Consider the following 13988-nt stretch of genomic DNA (forward strand, 5'->3'; position numbering starts at 1 on the left):
GGAGTCTGTTTCTGACTTTTTGAGACTTTCAGTAGACACCTGTACATATGTGGCCTGCTGGAGGTCATTTTGCAGGGCTCTGGCAGTGCTCCTTCTGTTCCTCCTTGCACAAAGGCGGAGGTAGCGGTCCTGCTGCTGGGTTGTTGCCCTCCTACAGCCTCCTCCACGTCTCCTGATGTACTGGCCTGTCTCCTGGTTTAAGTCTTCCCTTTATTTTTTGGAGCAGTGCATATAATTAATTAGAATACTTTCTAAACTTTAGTAAATGAAACAAAAAAAAAAAACACTACATTTTCTGAGCTGTTTTACGGGAAAATATGTCTGTGAACCAGGTGGTTAACCGGGGCATGTGACTGGTGCTGTCACTCTATGGGCAACACTGTTGCTACTTGATGGCTACTGCATCTGACTAGGTCTTAACAGTTAATGAGTGTGGCACTTGCAGAGTGCCATTTTTGATTAGCATACTGAAGCAGCTAATGGCTGCTTGGGCAGGGAGATTTTAACAAAGGAGTAGACTCTAGGCCATGGGTGGCCAAACCGGTCCACGTTTTCCAGATCACCTAACTGGTGCGCAGCTGTAGACATTACTAACTGTCACATATTCAAAAATGCTGCATTCATTCCTACTATAGAGCCACAGGTTACCTGAGATACATTAACTGCTGGTAGATCATGAGGACAGGTTTGGCCACCCCTGCTCTAGGCAGTCTGCTCTGTGCAAAATAATGCCTTTGGAGCCCACCATTTTACAGTGAGTAATCAGTACTGTGCATGAATGGCAGCCATTTTATTAATATTATTATTTATTAATATGGCACAAGGGTTCTGCAGCACCTAACAATACACAAATAAGCAAAAAAATAAAATAAATAAAAATCGCTACAAGTGAATTTTGGAAAAGCACATATTAAGTAAAGAGAACTGCATCATTTGACAGGACACTGATGCAATTATCAGGGTGGCAGAGAAATATATATTCTAAGAAAGGCACATGAGGAGAGAGGGCCCTGCTCATGAGTTTACCGGTGGGTTTTGCTATGGTTGCCAACTTGGGACTCTAGTAAGGTAATGTAAGGTGAGGTGAGAAGCGAACACTGAAAGAGCGATCAGATTGGTAAGATGAGAACCAGGAAAGGGTTTGCATCATTAAGACCTAATAGTGTTTGTAAGAGAAGAGTGTGATCCACAGTGTCAAATGCAGCAGAAAGATCTAGAAGAATAAGTAGTGATTAATGGTTTTTAGACTTAGCAGTTACCAGATCTTCACCACTTTAGTCAGTGCTGTCTCAGTGGAGTGTTGGTAACGAAAGCCTGACTGAAGTGGGTCTAATAGGGCGTGAGAGTTAAAGTGTGTGAGGCGAGAGTAGACCAGTCTCTCGAGTAGCTTGGAGAGGCAAGGGAGCTAAATGATAGGACGGTAGTTAGAGAGAGAGTTAGGGTCAAAATTGTGTTAGAATGGGAGTAATCACTGCATGTTTAAACAGAGAAGAAAAAGTACCAACAGAGAGATTGCAGATTTTAGTTAAGGTTGGAATAAGAAGAGGAGATAGAGTTTTAATGACTTGTGTAGGTATATGATCAAGAGGAGACGTAGCAGAGTAAGAGTTTAAGAAGAGTGTGGATACTTCCTTTTCATTTGTGGGCTCCAATGAAGAGAAAGTGCCAGAGGGTTCAGCTGGGGAAAAAAGGTTGAGGAAGAGCATACCAATACATCTTGGATGTTATCAATCTTGTCCTTAAAGTAAAAGGTAGCTAGTCTTATATGTGAGGAAATCAGTCATACAGATGTGGCCACATACATCTTTTTTTTTTTCTCAATTTTGTCACAACATGTAAAACACGGCTTAGCTGTTTTTCCAAATGTAGCAAGTAGATAGAGTCTAAAAAATTTCTGAGGCAGTAGAACGTATAAAGTAATAGATTAGAGAAGCAAATTTTTTGAAAAATCACAAAGCGTGACTTTTGCAGAGTCCAAGGTGTGCCATATTGTGCCATACATGGTGCAGTACGTGGACACATCTGTATTACGAGATTTACGCCATGGCCGTTCTAATTTATGTGACTGATTTCGTAGTTGTCCTGTTGTTTTGGAGTGCCACGGTTGGCACCAAAGCCTACGTGGGGTGTAATGGGAGGCTGGAGCCACTTTATCAAGGGCTGTTTCAAGAGTCTGGTAGAGGTGGGAAACAGCAGAGCCAAGAGAGGTAAATGTAGAAATTAGTGAGAGCTATTGTTAAAGGGAGGTGGAAAGTTGTGGAAAATTAATAGCATTAGTATTTCTGAGGGTCAGAGTAGGCTTGCAATATTTCATTGTCAGTGAGCTTGGGGTAATGGAGGAGAGCAAGAGGGTAATGAGATTATGATCAGAGAGAGGGAAGGGAGATTTTATATATATATATATATATATATATATATATATATATATATATATATATATATATATATATATATACACACATACACGTAGAAATCGCACACTGACTGAGATTATTGTTGTGGGTGCCAGACCAGGGTTGTATTAATAAGAAAACTGTATCCACAACGGTACAGATAGGGCCGCACTCCACTTTATAGATGAAATGGAAAAAGCCTTCTCTTTATTTAAAGCCACCAGCGTCACAAAGTCAGCATACGAATAGTGGGACACAATATATTCACCCATCCATATTCTGGCTGTATGGCAGTCGACGAATCCGTTTCGACACGCTTTGCCTTCTTCCGGACTGACTCCAACACACACACTGCAGTGTATATAACGTTGGTGGTTTTTGCACAATACAGTGTTTATTTAAAAAAAATTCCTCTGGGTGCCCCTTCCTTTCCATGGAATATATATATATATATATATATATGTATGCAGGCTTAGACCGGCACTTGGTACATTTACTCATATTATATATAATGCATGTAAAGTCCGGCACTGCCCCTCTCGCTCTTAAGTAGTCAGCTGGCCCAGGTGCCCATCGAAGGTGGAAACAGTTCCACTAGTATAGCGTAAGGAAAGCGATGTCACTCCAGGTCTTTTTCAAAAACAAAAGCGTTTACTGATTACAGTACACGCTTTTGTTTTTCAAAAAGACCTGGAGTGACATCGCTTTCCTTACGCTATATTATATATATATATATATATATATATATATATATATATATATATTTTATATTATATTATATTATATATATATATATATAAAATATATATACATATTATATTATATATACACACATATTATAATATATATATATATATATATATATATATATATATATATATATATATAAATATATATATATGCAGTGCTCTGTGTAGGTTTGGAGGAGATGATTTCATTCTGTGTGGAATGTATGTGTATTGAAAATTAACGACACTGTAGACAAAACTGATTGGACATCTAAAAAAAAATATATATATATATATATATATATATATATATATATATCTAGGAAATTTTATGGACATCAGTACTTTGCAGACAACAGGTGGTATGTGTGGCCAACTGTGACATTGAAGATGGACTTGGCCTAGAACGCACTTGTCTATCCAATGGGGTTAAAATCAGGGGCAGGATGTAATGTACAATTAGTTATAAAAATTAAATAAAAAAAACCACTGGTATATTCAATTCCTCCTCCTACGCGGCACAGAAGCCGTGTGATAATTTAAACACACGGTCCCCTAATCCACATATATAAGGGGAAAAGAATCACCAAATGATCGTAAATAAAGTAGTTAAGTAAATAAGTAGATGGTGTCAATTCTTTTAAGGTATCATCTGCAGCTCTCAAATGAGGACCTCTGTGTCTCTCAAAGAAATCAAAGTTATACAGATATAAACAATATATTGTTTAAGAGAGCGCACATATGACACCTATTGAATTTTTAATTACCAATAATAATTTATTAATAGATCACATAAAAAATCCAAAACATGGATACATATCACATATAAAAAAATATAAGAAAAGGCCATATAGGGTAATAGTATTCTGGAATATATTGCAAATATGCTGTAGTTTAGAGCCAAGTCTCTAAATAGTGACAAATGGTTTATAATATTAACAGTTGAATGGTCCATATAGTTAATCACTCAGGTATAGCCGATTCCATGAAATTAACCATTAATAATATTTGTATTCCAAATCTGATATAATTCTGTTATAACTGGCGACTCCGTTTGTGCTGTAACTTTAAACATGCACAGTTACTTCTGTAAGCCACAGACACAGTCTTGTATCAACTTGATTAGAGATTGGTGATAATAATCATTTATGATGGTAAAGATCACTTTTAAAGGCTGCTGACATACTGAACCTGGGTTGCAGAAAGCCACGGGGGGGATACATGCTGGCAGTGGGTTTGCTGTAGAGATGATCAGACCGCAGCGTGAGACCAGCTCACTTCCAACTGCGTCTGCGAGTAGTCCGCTCGCACTCAGCCGGGGGCGGACACTCGTGAATGCAGTCTTATTACCACTATTACCAGCACTCTCCTGCTCCTCCTCCGCGGCACTTTCAGGCAAACTCCATTGTTATTTAGCAGGTATTTTGCCGGAACCAGGGCATGGACACAGATGATGCAGGTGTATTATTTGTATTCCGTACCCGATGGTACCAGTTATAACAGAATTATATCAGATTGGAATACAAATATTATTAATGGTTAATTTCATGGAATCGGCTATACCTGAGTGATTAACTATATGGACCATTCAACTGTTAATATTATAAACCATTTGGTCACTATTTAGAGACTTGGCTCTAAACTACAGCCTATTTGCAATATATTCCAGAATACTATTACCCTATATGGCCTTTTCTTATGTTTTTTTATATGTGATATGTATCCATGTTTTGGATTTTTATATGTGATCTATTAATAAATTATAATTGGTAATTAAAAATACGATAGGTGTCATATGTGCGCTCTCTTGAACAATATATTGTTTATATTTGTATAAAAATAAAATCACTGATTTACCCTTTTAAATACAGATAGATAGAGTTTTTTTCAAAACATTTGAATTTGATCAACTTTGAGGACTGCATTTAAAATGGCAGCAGCAATACACACATACGCGCTGTGATTAGTAAGTTTAACAGTTCGTACCAGACGTCTGAAAATGTAGTGAAGACTCCATCTTTCAGAGATTCAGGGGACATCCACCTCACAGGTAGCAGCCCCTTCCCTCCCTTCCGGTAATAATCTGTCTCATAGATATCACGGGTCATCCCAAAATCTAAGTAAAAAGACATAATGGTTGGCAAACTGGGGTTAGTGGTTCAGTAAAACAATACCCTGTATACAATTTAGAGGAATGAGCAATAAAAGTGAAATCAAAAGTTAAACATGAAAGTTTCAAAGGATAAAAAAAAAGGGTACTTATATGTTAGTTGGCCGCCCACTATAGTTACTATGCTCATACCCCCACTATCCATGTCCGCGTGGAGTTGATTTTATATAGTGTGGCGAGAGCAGCGAGCCGCCGAGCCCGAAGAGTGGCAAGCCCCGCGAGGGGATGGAAAACTAAGCAAATGGCTTAGTGGGCGCCCCACTAACATATAAGTATAAAAAAAAAATCTTTAACCCTTTGAGTGCCACGTGAATTTGTCAATATAGGTGTGAAAATTGGAAAGCTAATATTTTTTTTGATTTAAATTATAACAAAGATAATTATATCATAGTAGCAACTAGGTCCTTAAATTTCAGAAAAGCAAACTTTGGAAAGTTTAAGGAGTCCTTAAAGTATATAAACCGGAAGGAATAATTTAGAGGTATGGATACTACGAAAAGGTGGCAAATTTTAAAAAAAAACTGCTGGAGGGCACGGATAAAAGAACAAATGTCAAAAGGAAACTGATGTGGCTTAACAGCAAAGTCAAATTCGAAATAGCTAAAAAAAAGCGTTTTAAAAAAGATGGGACACCTAAATCATTTACTGCATAAAAATAATGTAATAAGAAATGTAAAAATACAATCAAGATGGCTAAATTAGAGACTGAACGTAAAATAGCCGCAGATAGCAAATCTAATCCCCAAAAATTCTACAGTTATATAAACGGGAAGCGGTTAAGGAAGGAAAATATTGGCCCACAAAAAATAAGCAGGGTACCCTGGTAATCGAAGGAATTATTCAATGAACTTTTTGCTTCAGTATTTAAAAGGGAAGGATCTTCAGAAGATCTCCCACAGATTAAATACTCGGCTCTTGATTGCTCCCAAACTGTATGCTCCCAAACTGTATGTTTGAGTGAGGAAATAGTCAAAAATAGATTACAGAACCTAAATAGTAACAAATCTCCTGGCCCGGACTAAATACACCCTAGGATACTAAAAGAATTGAGTTATGTCATAGCACTACCATTATATCGGATATTCGAGGAATCAATAAACTCGGAGATGGTACCAAGGGACTGGCGCATAGCTAACATAGTACCAATATGGAAGAAAGGTAGCAAAACTAACTTTGAAAATTATAGACCGGTCACCCTTACATCCATTGTGGGGAAAATATTAGAAGGAATAACAAGAGATACAGTAGTATCCAAAATTTCTCAGAACAGGAGAAAGTGAGAAGTAAGGCTCAGCATGGATTCGTCAAAAATAGATCCTCATAGAAGCTAATTAAATTACTCTGACATGAAGTCAGTAGGGGGCTGGACTTAGGGAAATCTGTTGATGTAATACTGCTTGATTTCGCTAAAGCTTTTGACATGGTGCCTCATAAAAGGTTATTACTGAAACAGAGTAATTTAGGGTTAGAAGATAAAATTTGTAATTGGATTAAAAACTGGTTGCACAATCGGGGACAGAGAGTGGTGGTAAATGGCATACATTTCAGCTGGGGCAAGGTCCAAAGTGGAGTCCCACAAGGTTCAATATTAGGACCTACCTTGTTTAATATATTCATTAATGATATTGGAAGTGACATAGTCAGTTAAATTGCAATATTTGTGGACGACATGAAATTGAGTAAGGAAATTAACTCAGGAGAGGATGTGGAAACACTACAAAGTGACCTAAATAAACCGGAAAGGTGGAAAACCCAGTTTACTGTTGCAAAATGTAAAGTAATTAATTATAGGAACAAAAATGAACAAGCTACCTATAGGCTAAATGGAGTTATTATAGGGAATTCTGCTGTAGAGAAGGACTTGGGGGCCATCATAGATGAGAAATTGGGTAATAGTGCACACTGCTCAAGTGCAGCAGCAAAAGCAAACAATACACTGGCATGCATTAAAAGGGGTATGGATTCGAAAAGCCGTGCCGCACACTGTAGTTAATAATGGACACAACGGTGTCCAGTCACACGGGACGGCCACGGCCCGGCCGCCCGGTTGCAGCCGGATCCCACCACTGAAAGAGACGGCTGCCGGGCTGTGGCCATCCCCACCATTCTAAACTCCTGAGTGCGGCACGGCTTCTCGGCCGTGCAGGGTTTCACCGCCCAGCAGAAGCCGGAGCGTGTGAATTAGGATTCAGTAAGGAATCCCGGCGGTCGGAATCCTGGCGTTCAAAATCCCGACAAGGGGGGGGGGGGACGTGGGACGCTGAAGCTGCGCTCGCCATGCAGCGGGCCCAGTGCCTTGCTACGCTTGCTAATTTATTCTCCCTCTATGGTAGTCGTGGATACCCACGGAGGGAGAAAGTTTCGGGATTTCGGCGGTGGGATTCTGAACGCCGGGATTCCGACCGCCGGGAAATTGACTGCATCCCATGAAATAGCCCTTAGAGCAGTAACATTCTGGAACTCATTGCCGGTGGGGGTGATTACACCAACTACTGTTTCTGAATTTAAATCAAAACTGGATACATGTTTGGCCACTAAGGGAATCCTATAGTTACAGTATGACTTACTCCTCAAGTCAGTAGTTACAAGTTAGACAGGTTGAACTCGATGGACTAACGTCTTTTTTCAGCCTTAATTACTATTTTAATCATCATAATGACCTGTAATGTTTAACTTATATAGGAAAACATTATTTATTTATTTTTTTACACAACATTTACTTTCATTTATATAACAAATGTGAGTGACACTGGTATTTTTAGTGGATATTTTGAATATCGCTCACAGAGATGTTGGCACTCAAAGGGTTAATAGTCAAAATAAAAAGTCTGCCTTCTCAGGAAACAGCTAAATTAAGTTTAAACTGTGTGACTGTCAGTAGACAGGAAACTTTCTCTTCTTACGCTGAAGAGACTCAAATGAAAAGATCACATGCATATGTTTATTCACATATGAAGTGTAAATAAGGAGCACCTCATTGTTAAGGTTTAAATAGCCAACCTACTACTATTACCAGCTTTATTCATGCCACTTTACACATGTCTTTATGCCACTTAATGAAATGGAGAGAAAATAGTCAAAGAGAAAATGATAAATCTCCAATTCCAGAGATAGTAATAATTGTAGCACAGCAAGGAAATGCATATTGCTTCCCACCTACCTCCAATTTTCACTGTGAAATCCTCTGCCACCATACAGTTACGGGCAGCCAAATCACGGTGTACAAATTTCTTGGCAGTGAGATAAGCCATGCCATCAGAAATCTCTGCAGACATCTGAATCATTTCCTGTATGGTAGGAGCTGGCCGGCCTGGGTTATTCTGTAAAGGAGAAAATAAACAAAGGGATATGCAATAAATAAAGTGTTCTGCATATGTTGTTTTTCCCCAAGTGCTGAAAAATATTTGTACTGAAATGGTCCAATCCTCTCCTTTTCTAAAGTTTCTCAAACACAACTTTATGGATTGGATTATACCAGGGCCGGATTAAGGTCTGTGGGGCAACCTTCCCCCCACATGGCCACAGTGCAACCACCCCCAGTGTCATCTGGGTACGCCCCTCCTGTGGCAGACTGCTTCCTGCTCTGTATGCAAGGCAGAGCAGCTCTCAGGTGCACTTATCAGCTGTACAAACATGAGGAGTCATGTGCCGCTGATGAAAGAACTCGGGAACTGCTCTGTATGCAGTCTGTGCATGTATGACACAGAGCAGCAGTGGCCACTGTCTGGGAACAAGCGCGGCCAAGTCACTCTTAATTCAGCCCCGACTTATCCCCAAGGGTAGGTTTTACGGGGCTCACCTCTGCATCAGGGCGCAGTGAGCGCAAGTAACTTTTTAGGTCTCCATGCCCCATTAGCTCCATAATGACCAGTGTAGGTTGACCTTTAGAGACAACACCTAAGAGACGAACCTGTAAATAAAAAAAAAAAGCACACAGATCTTTAGTAACTAAGCAAAGTTATTTAGTGTTAGAGAAAGCTGTGTTCACCTAGGTGAACAGATACAGGCGCTAAAGGAATGGGATGTGAAGCCAGCTGCTCACACCTTGGTGGGGGGGGGGGGGGGGGGGGGGGTGTCAGTCCCCTGATATCAAATGACAAGGAAAAAAAATAAGAAAGTGGTGGAGTGCTTTAACTATAAATTAACACACATTGATCAATTGGGTATCACTTTAAAATAAAGATTTATTATTAAGCAGTATATACTCACGGCAATTAAAATATGCACAAATAAAGTTAATGCTTTAAGCGCTCCACCACTTTCTTCTTTTTTTCCTTGTCAGTTATTTAGTGTGTTTGTATGTCTCTACACTCAGCAAGAACACTGCAATCCACACACTTCCTCCCTTCACAGATGCCCCCATCCTTTCCACACAAACAGACTCCGCAGTGGAAGACTACGGGCAGGTGTACATGATTAACAAATTGTAATGCAAAAACAAATCTAACAGAAAAGTATATCAGGTCTGTTTTGTCTAGCCACCTATACAGAACAATGTATGTAGCACTTTGCATGGGTACAGATCATCTTTGCTAGGCCTTGCCCTTACTGTCTGCTTTCCACAATAGTATCATTGATCCAACAGCACCATTTTAATGGACTAGCAATGCTATTTGTGCTATTCAGCTCAAACTTGATAATGCAGGATTTAGGATGCTCCATCTGTGACCCAAGAATAGGCAGATACCTAAATACATATGAGCCACTAAAGATGGACTTGTAATAGGATAAGAAAGTGCAAGGGTGACTCTTATTACCAAAAAAAAAAAAATTTATATATTTATATATATATATATATATATAAAAAATATATATATATATATATATATATATATATATATATATATATATATATATATATATATATATATATATATATATATATATATATAAATAAAATAATAATAAAAAAGTCCCTTTAATGAGCATACTATTAACAAAAAACACAAAAAAAAAGGTGGCTGCGATGCAAACAAACATACTTTGGGTTCTAAGAGAATGATTAAGTTATGAAAATGAATCTATGTAAGTTTTCTTTATTCAATTTCCTACCACATGGTGGCAGTTGAATCCCTTCATGACGGAGGCCTCATTCAGGAACTCAATTCTCTCTCGAAGACTTGCTGACTCGTTCACGGTTTTCACAGCCACGCGCACCTCAGCCTCTCCTTTTATAATGTCCTTGGCAATCCCTTCATACACCATACCAAAAGAACCCTGTCCCAGCTCTCGGAGTAATGCGATCTTATCTCGTGGTACTTCCCACTCGTCCGGAATGTACACTAAGAAAATGACATCAGGTGACCTGGGTGCCATGCATGCTTGTCAACAAACCAAATTGTGTAGTTCTCATAAGAAATAAAAGTCATTACTGTGTACAAATAATGCCAAATATAACATACAATATATATTTACACACATAGTATTTACACACATTATATATATATATATATATATATATATATATATATATATATATATATATATATATATATATATATATATATATATATATATATTCACAGTTCCCACAACGTGAGATAAACCAGCACCAGTCCATGTAAGCAAAAAATTCAATACATATTTATTGTCCACAGACAGCAAAAAGGACCAAACATGGTCATGTCAGAATCAGCACCCAATAGGCAATATAAATGATACTTAGCATTCCTGCATCAAGTATAGGCAGCGTCTCCTCGACGGCCGTTTCGGTGCCCAAGCACCTTTTTCAAGAGGGTCACCCTATACTTTATGCAGGAATGCTAAGTATCATTTATATTGCCTATTGGGTGCTGATTCTGACATGACCATGTTTGGTCCTTTTTGCTGTCTGTGGACAATAAATATGTATTGAATTTTTTGCTTACATGGACTGGTGCTGGTTTATCTCACGTTGTGGGAACTGTGAATGTACTTAACCGGACCTGGCACAGTCAACTATACATAAGTGAAGCTTGTATATATATATCTCCAATAATGAAGGCACACGACACAGGCAATAGTTTCACAGCAAGTGTATTGGGCTGTATTGGGCTAGTTAACATCATGATGTTAACTAGCCCAATACAGCCCAATACACTTGCTGTGAAACTATTGCCTGTGTCGTGTGCCTTCATTATTGGAGTACTACATGCATCGTGGGAAGTGCACCGACCAAGTTGGATCAAGAGTGGAGATTGGAGTGCCAGCATATTTGGAGGAATATATAAATATATATATATAGACCAGTCCAATAAGGGGGCACCCGTCGGCTTTTACAGCTGTAGTAATTCACAGGAACGCCAAGTTTTGGCTAATTGGATCTATATATATATATATATATATATATTTTATTTATTTTTTTCTTGAAGGATACAGTTTATCAAATGATACACCTCATTAACAGTATGATTAAATACCTACATACAAAATAAGAAATAAATCAGAATCTTCTCAATCTAAAGCAAAATGTATCAAATCTTCTAAAGTGCGGAAAATTGGGCACATTGCAAGTAATGAGCGTCTAACCAGCCTTTATTATATACATTCTACAACATGTAGGAAGCATCTGATTGGATGCCATGGGCAAGATCTGAATTTGTTACTTTACAATTTTTTATACATTTCCCCCTTCTGAATCTTATCACAATGTATTTATGTGCAAAATTGTAACACATTTATGGGTGTTACTAGTCCCAGTTTTAAACAGTATTAAATGAAAAGTAGCAGCAACTGTACGGATGACCCTTATGGTGTGTACACACGTTAGATGTGCCTTAAGATCCTATCCATGATCTGATCAGATAGGCTCTTAAGGCACATCCGATTTGCATCCTATCTTGACTATATAGTGCAGATCTGCACTATATAGACAAGGCAGCCAAGACTTTCTGGCTTCCGATACGTGAATTCGGGATCGGATCGGGATCGCAAGGGTTAAAACCCTTGCGATCTGCATCCGATGCTGATCCGATGTTGACTATATCGTCAACATCGGAAAGGAAATCGGACCGTGTGTACACAGCATTAGAATTCATGCAATAAATCATAGGTCTCAACAAATCATCATTACATTTAGCTTGTATTTACATAGTGCCAAATGTTACCATACTAACTAGTAAAGCCAATTTTCTTAAAAATATGTTCAATTGCATTCATCAGCTAAACTACCCTATAGTTTTATATGAATTCTTGCACTTTTAAGCATACTTGCCTACCTACCCCTTTCCATGAGGGAGAACATGCTCTGTTCCTGGCCTTCCCTGGTAGTGTATGATTGCCATCACCTGGGATGAAACACCTTTCTTATCAATTACCTAGCTCCCCACAGGTGATGGCAATCCTGCATTACCAGAGATGTCCAGGAACAGAGCATTCTCTCCCTCATGGAGAGGCTCAGGTAGGTTATAGTTATACTGCCTTTTGCACATATTTTTCGGGCAGAAGGGGGGGGGGGGGGGGTATAAAGCCAAGGTTGGAAGGCCAAATATTGGGTGACTAACCATTTGGGAAGTTGGAGGGTGGCTATAAATCTGTGACATTTTCTTGTACGTAAAGTGAATGTTTTTGATTATGAGGCAAATGAGAAAATGATTTTGCCATTATTCTCTGGTTACCAATACTGTGGAGTCTAAAGTGGATCTAAAAGCAGTTTAGTATAAAGGTGCGTACACACGTACAGATTTTCTGTCTGATCTATCTGGTGGGAACAAAAACCTGGAAATGTATGGGAGCGTATGAAAATCAAAAATTTCCACCCAAATGCAGGAAAACAGAAAAAAAATGGGTACTTGTTTCCTAGCACGGCCACAATCTTATGGATCGTGTACCTTTAAGTTAAGGTACACGATCCATAAGATGGACCCGATTTCCTTTGAAATCAGGTCCATTTTGCCGGCTAGGACACAATATCGGGGGCATCGCATCGGTCGGGACCATTAACATTGGTCCCGACGCGACCGACGCGATGCCCCCGATATTTCCATAGGCTTCAAAGTTAAAAAAAATTTTAACATTGAAATCGTGTCGGGAAAGGTAAAATATCGGGGGCATCACGTCGGTCGGGACCATTAACATTGGTCCCGACGCGATGCCCCCGATTTTTCCATAGGCTTCAATGTTAAAATATTTTTTAACATTGAAATCGTGAAAAAATGTGAAAAATGTGAAATGGGCCAATATGACCCATTTCACATTATAGATGTCCCCGTCGTCACCCCACGATAGACGCCAACCCGAAGCGTGGCGAGCGCAGCGAGCCCGCGAGGGGCGGCGGTGCGCGTCCTCCGACCTTTTCATTCCCCTACTATCCACGTCGGCGTGGAGTTGAGAATAGAATAGTGTGGCGAGCGCAGCGAGCCACCGAGTCCGAAGCGTGGCGAGCGCAGCGAGCCCCGCGAGGGGACGCGTATAACTTCACAGGTATACGCGTGCGCTCGCCACGCTTCAGGCTCGGTGGCTCGCTGCGCTCGCCACACTATTCTATTCTCAACTCCACGCCGACGTGGATAGTAGGGGAATGAAAAGGTCGGAGGACGCGCACCGCCGCCCCTCGCGGGCTCGCTGCGCTCGCCACGCTTCGGGTTGGCATCTATCGTGGGGTGGGGTGTACGCCGTTAAATTTGGGGGGGTTGGGAATATTTTACATTGAATCCAATGTAAAATAGGGTCCCAGGGACCCGATTTACATTTCATTCAATGAAAAAATCGGGTCGAAAA

The 13988-nt window shown here is 39.5% G+C and overlaps 1 protein-coding gene across 1 annotated transcript in view; it reads right to left on the reverse strand.

Moving 5' to 3' along the window:
* INSR (insulin receptor) overlaps nucleotides 1-13988 on the reverse strand; it is a 120247-nt gene that overhangs the window by 13695 nt on the left and 92564 nt on the right. Inside the window, exons 16-19 of the mRNA XM_083181986.1 lie at nucleotides 10344-10573; nucleotides 9091-9201; nucleotides 8452-8611; nucleotides 5108-5237 (exon numbers count right to left, since the gene is read on the reverse strand). Of these exons, the coding sequence (XP_083038112.1) occupies nucleotides 5108-5237; nucleotides 8452-8611; nucleotides 9091-9201; nucleotides 10344-10573 (631 nt within the window). The remainder of the gene's footprint in view (nucleotides 1-5107; nucleotides 5238-8451; nucleotides 8612-9090; nucleotides 9202-10343; nucleotides 10574-13988) is intronic.

This window comes from Crinia signifera, chromosome 1, assembly GCF_055691185.1.
Source record: "Crinia signifera chromosome 1, ASM5569118v1, whole genome shotgun sequence".
Classification (NCBI taxonomy): domain Eukaryota; kingdom Metazoa; phylum Chordata; class Amphibia; order Anura; family Myobatrachidae; genus Crinia; species Crinia signifera.